The sequence below is a fragment of the Typopeltis vanoorti genome, chromosome 25 (genome assembly GCF_054136105.1).
Source record: "Typopeltis vanoorti isolate ZY-2024b chromosome 25, IOZ_Tvanoo_1.0, whole genome shotgun sequence".
Lineage (NCBI taxonomy): Eukaryota > Metazoa > Arthropoda > Arachnida > Uropygi > Thelyphonidae > Typopeltis > Typopeltis vanoorti.
Window position 1 is genome coordinate 35,315,026 of NC_143573.1, and position 11,327 is coordinate 35,326,352.

General features: G+C 34.9%; 1 protein-coding gene across 1 annotated transcript in view; it reads left to right on the forward strand.

Moving 5' to 3' along the window:
- LOC150092656 (uncharacterized) overlaps positions 1–9,950 on the forward strand; it is a 95,939-nt gene extending 85,989 nt beyond the window's left edge. Inside the window, exons 6-7 of the mRNA XM_090414252.1 lie at positions 1,111–1,282; positions 9,595–9,950. Coding sequence (XP_090270378.1) covers positions 1,111–1,282; positions 9,595–9,746 — 324 coding nt within the window. The 3' untranslated portion in view covers positions 9,747–9,950. The remainder of the gene's footprint in view (positions 1–1,110; positions 1,283–9,594) is intronic.
- Positions 9,951–11,327: the final 1,377 nt, after the last annotated feature.

An 11,327-nucleotide genomic window follows, 5' to 3' on the forward strand; every position in this document is an offset into this window, starting at 1 on the left:
AATTAATCCTTCATTTTCTGGGGTTCTTTCTAACAAGTTATCATTCCTTATCTCACTCTGTCATTACACTCACCATCTCTAACAATGTGTACAACTGCCCAGATATTTCCCTGATAATTCGCATTCATCTTTCACTGAACAAAATTTTGCATTTTCTTCAAATGTCTGATACCACAACTATTCACGTACAGTCTGTCTCTTGCACATACAATTTTGTTTTTTTTTTTACCATGAAAGTCACCACATGCATCTATGAATTTTAAAGAATAAAATGGAAAAATTTATTAAGAATTACAGAAATATGTAGTGTGATAAGTGCAATGACTGTGCTAATATTTTCAAAGTACTTCTTACAAGAATTTCTTTGTTTAAGGAAAGTAAAAGTGAAGTAACTGTTGATTGAAGCAGATGAAAATGGAAAACTGCTTTACAAGTGCTACTCCTCTCTGATAACCAATAGAATCAACAAAACCATGTGATTACATTGATTAATACATCACTGGATGCCATGTGATTAATACATCACTGGATGTGAGAGTATGAGCTCATTTACATTAAGTTTACCAATGTGGTTTTTTACTAAAGTTACTTTTGATCATTATATATGCTTATTATTATTAAGTGACACCTCCCTTCCAACTACTAACCGTGCTCAAACTGGTTTAACTTTTTGCATGAGTAGCAGAGGCTCTACCAATCGACCAACCTGGCATTTTTATTTTCCTGAAGTTTTCTTAAAGTTTGGTTTATTAGGAAATGAGTTTATTTTTTAAGATGAATGTGATGTGTTTTTTTTAAGAGGGGAAAGGTGTATTTGGTGATTGGAAAAGTGTGTTTAAAGTAGAAGGCTAGTGGTGATTTTTCATATGTTTTGCATTTTTTGGTGCCTGCATTTTTCATATTGGCTCTTTCATGTCTTTGGCTGTATTTGTTGGAATAATAATATGAATGTTATAATGAATGTTATAACATTCATATTACTATTAATGAATGTTATAATTTTCACCTTTGTATGATTGCCTTTGATCATTTTCTTACTTGTTTATAAACTAGTAACTGTGTAACTTAGCATGATACTTTTAGAATTTCCATTGTCTTTTAAATTCTTAGGCTAAAAATCAGCTGAAAGAATTATCTTCAAGAAATTTCCCGCTTTTACTGGCTTTCAGTGAAAATGATTCACTCACAAAGAAAACACTAATGTATAGGATGGCAAGTTTGTTAGGAGCCAAGAAAGAAAATATGTGGTATTATGATAACCATGGAGAGAAAATAAGAAAAGGTGAGACCACCCACTAGTAATTTTCATTAGCATTTTAATAAACTATTCTTGGTGTGTGTGTGTAATTCATTAAGCAAATTGGTTATGCTATAAATACAAAGCATTACTGGTATATAAGAAATATTTATAATTAATTAAATTAATAGAAGATTTTAACAGTTGTGTGATCACAAATAAATTGGAGAACTAAGTGGATTTTTCCCTATTCTACTTATGCACTAGTAATACTTTGTATTTATATCACAACCATTTTTCTAAATAGAATACTTTTCAGAAACAAAAAAAAATATTAATAGCATCAGACCGTTTCTCTTTACTCACCACACTTTCAGGCAATTCCAATCACCAACCACTCTCAATGCAAAAACCCTACTCCTCACAGCTTCATTATATAGTTTCTAGGGATGGAGAAGTGCTTGTTCTCACTTCTCCATCCACTTTATGAAAAATCTCATTATTAATCTGGTACCAACTTATGTCTTGATCATCCCCCCCCCCTTTCTATCCACTGGACTCTGCAAATGGAATTCCCTTAATCTGTCTTTTGTACTAAACATGCCAGAGACCAGAAACCATCTTAGTCATTTGTCTCTGAATCCTTTGCAACATCTCTTCATCCTTTTGAAAACCTTGCAACTAGATCCATGCACAGCAATCCATATGTAGTCTAATCAAAGTTTATATATGGTATCATCACATCTGTACTTGTACATATCAATGTCTTCTGCATAATTGTCATAATTCACTGTACTGCTGTCACAGCTTTAGCAAAATTTCTTCCAAATTTCAGGTCTCCATTCACTATTAATCCCAGATCCGCATTCTCTCCACCTCCTCTAAGATATCCCTACCAATCTTATACTTTATATCCTATCATTGCTTCTCAAATTTTAAAACAGCCATGTTTGGCAACATTAAACTCTAACTCCGTTAATTTACCCATTCATCCAATTTATTCAAATCTTCTTGCAAGGCTACTGCATCTGTTCTACTCCTTCCAAACCTTTCCTATATCATTTACATATTAATTACACAGCAACAGCTCCAAAACAGAAGGACACACCACTAGTGACTTTCCTCTTCTGGGATATCACTCCTCCTATATACAACTTGCTGATGTCTATCAGACAGCCAGTCTTCAATCCATTGCACTAATCTGATATCCCGCTTTTAATTACCAACCTGTTGTGTGACAGTCTATGAAAGGCTTTTACAAAATTTAAATATATTATCATTATACGGAGACCTCCCGTGATGTGCTGCTATATTTACCAATTTTCGGATTGAGGCACCAAAGAAGAAGATGGGCACCTCCATGGAGTCCGAAGACTCATTGCAGGAAACCAATCTACACAATCTATCATACTTCTCCTTGAATCCATTAACAGAAAAAGCATTCAGAACTGACTCTGGCAACCCATTCCACTCATTCACAACTCTCCAAGTAAAAAATCTAGTCCTCACACATCTACTAACCACACCTTTACTCAACTTCCAGGGATGACCCCTGGTTCTTGTCCCTCTATCTATGTGCTGAAACATTTCCCCTGCATCTATCCTATAAAACTCTTTAAGCAACTTAAATGTTTCTATCATATACCTCTTTTCTCCTGTCAACTAACTTGTGCAATTCACATACCTTCAATCTATCTTCATAGGGAACATTCTACAGGTCACTCACCTCTGAATCCTCTCCACCACTTCCTCATCCTCAAGAAACCCAGGGGACTAGACTTGAGCACAGTAATCCAGATGTGGCCATATCGAGGCCTTATAAGGAGGAATGAAGACTTCCTTATCTCTACTTGTTAATGTGTTCTTCAATAGTCAAGTAATCTTATGGGCTACCTTAACAACCTTAGCAATATGTTCTCTAAACTTTAACTCTCTTTCTACCACCACTCTTAAATCTCTAGCTTCATCTATTTCCTGGAATACAGCACCATCAATATGATACAGGCTTGTAATCTATTTATCCCAAAATGCATATCTTTACATTTCTTGACATTAAACTGACACCCATTCAATTTTGCCCATACTGACAGCCTATTTAAATCATTCTGAAAATTCTATACCCTACCATTTCTATTTACATCATCCTCACTCAACTTATGAGTTTCACTTATGCCAATTATCTTTGGACATACTGATTCAATCAATGCTACAAACTCAGCTCCTTTATTTCTGATATTCTGTATATAAGTGTACAAGCATAACAATTTTCGAGGCATTCCCACTAACACCATCACTCTGCTATAATACACCTCTCTTTTCATTCTGACCATTCCTGTTGCCCTGATCGTAACTCAGATTTTCATTTGTATACTTATCATCCCCCACCTTTCTTTCATGCTTACATGGTGATCAGAATACATTATGGAGACAACTACCATGTTAGAGCAAAACTTTAGTTTAATATAAACCAAAATGAGCACTCGACGTTTCGACCTTCGTATCAAGGTCATCATCTGGAACATACACATATATACAGAGAAACAATCTGCACTACGATCTAGATGGTTTGTGCTAAAGTTACTGACCAACCGTTACAACAGTTATTGGCCTGACCTCTGGTGAAAAAAAAAACCTTTACTACATCAAAGCTAGAGTCCTATTATTATTATCTATTAGGTTACAAAATTAAATTGGGCTGGAGAGCAACATGTTTATTTATATATATATATATATATATATATAAAATATTTTTAAAAAATAAAATAAATAAATAAAATTAAAAAAAAAAACTTTGATTATACATATAAATTTCAACCAATTGGTATGGAATAGTTTCCAAAAGAAAATTGCTTAAAGTTTCCCCACCGTTTTGTACTGCATCACTCTGCCTAGCCATAATCACTTCCTCAACATTGTATCCATCCTCTTTGTCCTTTCACAAGTTGTTCCTCAACCTCTCTCTCTCTCTGACTCTTAGCAGTACTAATTTTGTATGAACTCTGTATACTCTTAGGAAATAATAGTCATTCTAAATGACCAACACCAAACCTATTCATATGCATTTCATCAGGTTCGAACCATTCTAACTTCATTTCAAATTTATTCCATACATTCACAAATTGAATACTCATTGTGTGGCATAATTCAGCCATCTTGTGATTCAGTATCATTGCTCTCCTTCTCAGTTCACTATTGTGATATCTGAACAGCAAACTAACCACTTTCCCAATGATACTATTATCCTTCACCTCCTGCAACAGCTTCTTCAGATTCCTTTCCACTTTCTTTGTCTCACTATCCAAGTCCTTTGTGCCCACCACTAATTCTGATGTCCGTTCCTTCTATGTAAACATTTGATATTCATTTTATTATTATGATTATTATTACACCCTCCATGGAGTTGAGACTCATCGTGGGAGGTTCATTCAACTAACAGCATATTTATCATATAGAATCTTCAAATCCTTAACACTCCTTAACAACACATTCTGGTAATGCATTCCATTCACTGACAATTCTCCATGAAAAAAAATCTACTCCTCACACCATTCTTCACCACACTTTTACATAACTTCCAGGAATGACCTCTGGTTCTTCCCGTCTCACCTTCTACTCTTTTTATAATCCCTTCTGGATTAATCTGATAAAATCCTCTCACTAACTTAAATGTCTCTATCATATCGCCTCTCCTCCTCCTAACCACCAAACTCTGCAATACACATTTCCTCAACGTCTCTCCATAGTCAGCATTCCAAAGTCCTGACATTGTCTTAGTCACTCGTCTCTGAACTCTCTCCAATGTCTCCACATCATATTGAAAACAAGCTGACCAGATCTGAGCACAATAGTCCAAGTGTGGTCTGACCAGTGCCTTATACAGTGGACAAACTACTTCCTTATCCTTGCATGTTAGAGTACATAGCAGCACTACAATGTGCAACCTTTGCAACACTAGCAATATGCCTTCTAAACTTCAGTCTACTGTCAACCATCACTCTCAAATCTGTAATCTCATCCACTTCCTGCAGTATGGCACCATCGATATAGTACACAGCCTTATATTTCTGCATTCCAAAATGCAACACCTTGCACTTATTGATATTAAAACTATACCCCCACTCTTTTGTCCAAGTAAAAAGCCTATTCAAATCTTCCTGAAGGGATTTTACATCAGCAGTGCTACTTATAATTCTTCCCAACTTTGCATCATCAGCAAATAACTGAAGATCCCTAGTCAGTCCACAGGATATATCATTTACAAACAAGTTAAACAGCAGAGGCCCAAGAACAGAACCCTGCTCCATCATACACAACCTGTTGGTATCGTTTAGAGAGCCAATCTCTGATCCATCTAACCAATATTCTATCTGTTCCCATCCACTGCATCTTGTACCAACTTATGTGGTAATCTATCAAATGCTTTTGCACAGTCCAAGAATATCACTGTATATGATCCTCCCTTATCCAACACACTTGTCACCTTATCATAGAATGCAAGTAAATTACTAAAACATGAGCTATCCTATACAAATCCACGTTGACCATCATAAAGAATGCTATATTCATCAACCCAATCCTGTATTCTATTCCTTACTAATCTCTCCAACACCTTGACCACAACCGCAGTTATACAGACTGGCCTATAGTTGTAGACTTCTGTTTTAAAACCATGCTGGCATATGCTTCTTTATTGCCACCATTTTTGTAAAGTTAAATAATACATCCATGTTAATCAAAATAACTGAAGCAAACATTTTAGAACTACAAGATCCCAGTACAATGATTATATCCAGTCTGACTATAGCACAAAAACACTATTATAAAAATCTACACGATATAATTAAGAAAAAAAAAACGCTTTTCATAACTCCATTCAAATAGGGTGCTACTTTTCTTCGCAAGAAATTAAATATTTTTTATTAAATATGAATGATTAAATTTAAAGTTATTACATATGAAGTAGTCATTACTAATACCATGTTCCAGCATAAAGATATGCACACATTCACATGGAGAGAAAACACAAGAAATAAAAGCGTCATTGACTATTATTGTTGATAGTGATATCTTCATGCCAGGTCAGGAGACAAGAAATATGAAAAAACCTCATTGAGTGTTATTGTTGAGAGAGATCCTCATACTAGCTCATTCAGGACACAAGAGTATATCATCATCATCAAATTCCTGACATGTACCCTCAAAGGGTGTACAGGATATAATAGTACTATAATGAAACTTACATCATTACTAACTTCCTGTCTACAATTTTCCTCCAAATCAATCTATCTGTCAAGACACCAACATTATTAGATCTTATATTTCTAGCTTCTTAGATACTTTTTACTGTATCAATCCACTTATATCTTGGTCTTTCTCTGGGTCTTTTTCCTGCCAACCTGAATAGACTTTTGACTTGGACAAAGGAGTGGGGTTATAGTCTTAATAAGTGCACTTATTAAGACTACAAGGTTTTGCACTTATTAATATAAGTGCGCCACCTTGCACTTATATTAATAAGTGCAAGGTGTTGCAGTTTGGAGTGCAGAAATATAAGGCTGTGCACTATATTAACAGTGCCATACTGTTAATATAGTGGATGAGATTCGAGTGTGATGGTTGACAGTAGACTGACGTTTAGAGGACATTTTGCAAATACTGCACATTGTAGTGCTACTGTGATAAGAAGTACTCTAACATGTAGGGATAAAGAAGTGTTTGTGCCACTGTATAAGGCACTGGTCAGGCCACACTTGGGCTATTATGCTCAAATTTGGTCACCTGGTTTCCAGTGTGATATGGAAACATTAAAGAGGGTCCAGAGACGAGTGACTGAGACAATATCAGGACTTTAAAATGATGACTATGGAGAGAGGTTGAAGAAATGTAGATTGCAGAGTTTGGTGGATAGGAGGAAAAGAGGTGATATGATAGAGACATTTAAGCTAGTGAGAGGATTTTATTGGATGAATGCAGATGGGATTATAAAAGGAGTGGAGGGTGAGAGGAGAAAAACCAGAGGACATCCCTGGAAGTTATGTAAGAGTGTGGTGATGAGGAATGTGAGAAGTAGATTTTTTATATGGAGAATTGTCAGTGAATGGAATGCATTAGTAGAATGTGTTGTTAATGCAAGGAGTGTTAAGGATTTTAAGATTTTGTATGATAAATGTTGACAGTTGAATGAACCTTCCATGATGAGTCTGCCAATCCTATGGAGGTGTAATAATAATAAATATGAACATATTATGAAGAAGAGTCCTGATATCAAAATTAAGAGATATTTACTCAAATCTTTCATTTATGCAGATGCTATACTTCTAAATAAATCCAGTACAAACTTGCAAGATTCCCTAACTAAATGGAATAAATGGTATGATAACTGTTGTTTTTTATACCAAATAAACTTGGTATGAAAATTAACAATAGTATTGTTTTGGGTTCAGGTGAGTGGGTGGGTCTGTTTTTTGAGGTGAAGGACAGGTGAGTGGTGTTTTTGTTAAGATAGCAGGGAGGGTGGGTAGGTATTTTAGAGGAGATGTATAGGGTGGGTGTTTTGGTTGTCACAACAATGTGTTTTTTGTAGTATGGAAGGTGGGCATATATTAGGTTAGTTCTGCATTAGGTTAACTAAACATCTCCAGCTGCAGGCCAGAAGTGTTTTGTTTTTGATGTCCCAATTTTGAGTATTGTTTTTTTTTTCTTTTTTTGGAGTGTTTTTTTTAATTTGTATTGAGGTGGTGATTTGTTCATTTTACTGATTTTAAATGGTCAGGTTAGCTCTTGAAGGCTTGGTGGTCCTCAGAGAGCTAACCTGACCATTTAAAGTTAATGAAATGAACAATTCACAGCTGCAACACAAACGTAAAACACCAAACACCAGTTCATTTCTAGATTAGATGCTTTTGGTTCATTTAAATTATGAAGTGTCCTTTCACCTCACATAACACTTTCGAAGTCATCTCCCTTATTTTCGTCACTTCAAATGAACTAAGAATGCCTAATCTCAAAATATATAGTTTTTTGGTTCTTGACTCCTGTGTATCTGATGATTTTTCATATTTTGGGGTGTTCTTTGTTTGTGGTCAATTTGTTAGCTTTACTTTGAATGGTCAGGAATACCCTACAGCCCTCAAGAAGTATTCTATGTACGCCCATCTTCACCACCTCAAAAACCTCCCTGCTGTCTTCCTCTGAATACACACCCACCATATTAATACACACACCTTGAAACACACACACCGCCATACACACCTACCTCCACAAAATACCTTTCCCCCACCCAAAATATTCACACACCTGACCAGCCTCAAAAACACACACACTAATAAACTGTTGAAGAAAAAAATCCACAAAAATAAATATACCACAACAAACAAAAACACAATCAATCCAATTCAAACTACTAAGAAAAAGCATGTAATAAAAACTCAAGGCAGCTATAGTAAAAACAAAATTATCTGCATAATGGTTTCTATTCCTCCATGTAGTGGTGCATTGGTTTCTTGTCTTTTGCTTGGTAGTGCATTGATCACTGGTGAGAACCATGAATGCACCACCTACTGAGTCATAATTTTGCTTATTCTTTGCTATCAAAAGGAGGCTAGCATCATGTACATTTACCAATTTGACATATCAATATTCAAGAATGTGTAAGTTAAAGTAATCTATGATGGTATTTGCACTTAAATAATAAATAGGAAGTTAAATATCAACAAAAGATATTTGTTAGTTGGGAACTTTAGAAGATAGAAAAGAGCAGACTTGACAATTGACCTATTTGGAAAATGTTGATAGGAAACTAATAATGAATTATTAGTTGTACTGATTATCAGTACATATGTAAGCTAGTCGGAAGTTGTTATCAGGTTGACATGGAAGAGATTTTTCATAGAACAAAAAGCCATTACTGGAAACTGTATAAAGAAGGTGTGAGTAGAGGAGTGAGGAGCAGGTTCTTTGCATGGAGAGTGCAAAGAACCTGCACTCTCCATGCAAAGTATTCTATATAGAGTGGTTGGCGAGTGGAATGCATTGCCCGAGCGTGTTGTGAATGTAGATATATTGAATCATTTTAAGGCATGGGATGAGCTTTGTGTACAATAGTGTGTACCTCTCATGATGAGTCTGACTCCATGGAGGTTAGATAATAATATCTAGTAAACCCTTAAGTGTGTACTATACCATATCTGAATAATATATATATAATTGCTAAAATTGATATGAAACTAGTTAAAAGAAAATAGAATTGAATATCAGAAGAATGATAACAGAATCATATTTATTCTTAGACATATCATATATACTCTTAATAACTTTCAACTTTAATATTTTAAAAATAATTCATTACTTTATTTTAGGTATTGACAAGAAATACTTAAAGGTATTGGTCTTCAAAAGTGGCGGCCATTTTGCTTCCTTAAAGTATGCAGATATCGTTAATCTAGCTATTATAGAATTCATGGAGAAATATTTGTTAGTGAAACCCATCACCATTAAGAAAAGCAGTTAATTAAAATTAACATTTTTTATACCCTTTACGAGTGATCAGTTCATAAGAATCAAGGCATGTGGCCATTATGCCTTCTTAAAGCAACTCTTTGGTTCTTATTAAAATTCATGGAGAAATTTGTCACTGAGTGAATCCTATTACCTTAGTTCAGCAGTTAATGTATATAGACATTTTTTTCTATTCATTATTAATGGACAATACATAAGGATCAAGACTACTTTCTGAGATTATTAAGTTTATCTGCAGATCTGTCTTTAACAGTTTACAGTAAAAATAAAAATTAACATAATTGTAGTCAACTGTTATATCATAAGAACTTCAGTGCCATTTTCTTACCTGAGAAAATTATATTTGCAGATCAAGAAGTGTACAAATCGTATTCCACTCATACTATAATGAGTGAAGAATTATACTGTTCATTTTATATTTGCAGATCAAGAAGTGTACAAATTGTATTCCACTCATACTATAATGAGTGAAGAATCATACTGTTCATTTTAATGAAAAGTTCATTGCAGTGACTTTTAGCAGAAAGTACTTTTTCTTCTTGGACTGGTTCTGCAGAATAAATTCCCTCAAATCATTCTCAGCACATTAGTGTAAGAGTACTATTTAAAAAAAAACTTTTTTTATCCTACCACAAAGGGTTGCAAACCTATACTTGCTACCCCAGAAAGGTAACAAGTTTTTTTAAATTAAACAAATTCCATGAAATTTCATCAAAAACAGTTAAGCAAAAGAAGGTTACTAAATGGCAGTTTGTCAAATAAAACCAGAATTTAGCAAATGGCAATTCACCGAAAAGGCATTTTATTGAATAAACAGTAAATCAAACACCAATTCATCATACGACAAATTGCCAATAATTTTTCCGATGAATTCGAAAATACCCTTCCATACAATACCATTCTATCTCTATTCCTGACGGTAATAGAGATGGAAGGGTATGATGTACTTCGTGAAGATAGAAAAGGTAAAAAGGGAGATGAGGTGATATTGATGATAGAATTATATCCATACAATTTAGAGATGCAAGAGGGAAATATTAGCAGTGGTTTAGAGGCAGTATGTTGTGAGTTAAACATGAATTGAATGAAATACTTAGATGTTGCTATAGATGTGGATGGTAGTGACCATGAAATGTATAATCAAATTATTATTATTCAGGACTCCATGCAGTCAAGACTCATTCGTGGGAGGTCTTTCTTAAGAAACACAGTCTATCATACTGCTCATTGACACCATTCTTGCTCTCACCACTCTATCATTCCACAGTTCAACCACCCTCCATGCAAAGAAAGGGATGGCCCCCTTGTCCTCGTCCTTCCCCCTGTTCCACCAAGGGAAAGAACTTCCCAGTGTCAACCCTGTAACTATCTCTCAGCAGTTTAAGTCTCAATCATATCATCTCTCCTTCTATCTACAAATTCTGCAGTCCACATTCCCTCAGCTGATCCTCATAACTAACATTACAGTCCTGAAACCATCTTTGTTATCTGCCTCCATACCCTTTCCATAATTAATTTATCCCCTTCAAATCCTGGGGACCAAATTGAGAACAATAGTCTAAGTGTGGTCTGA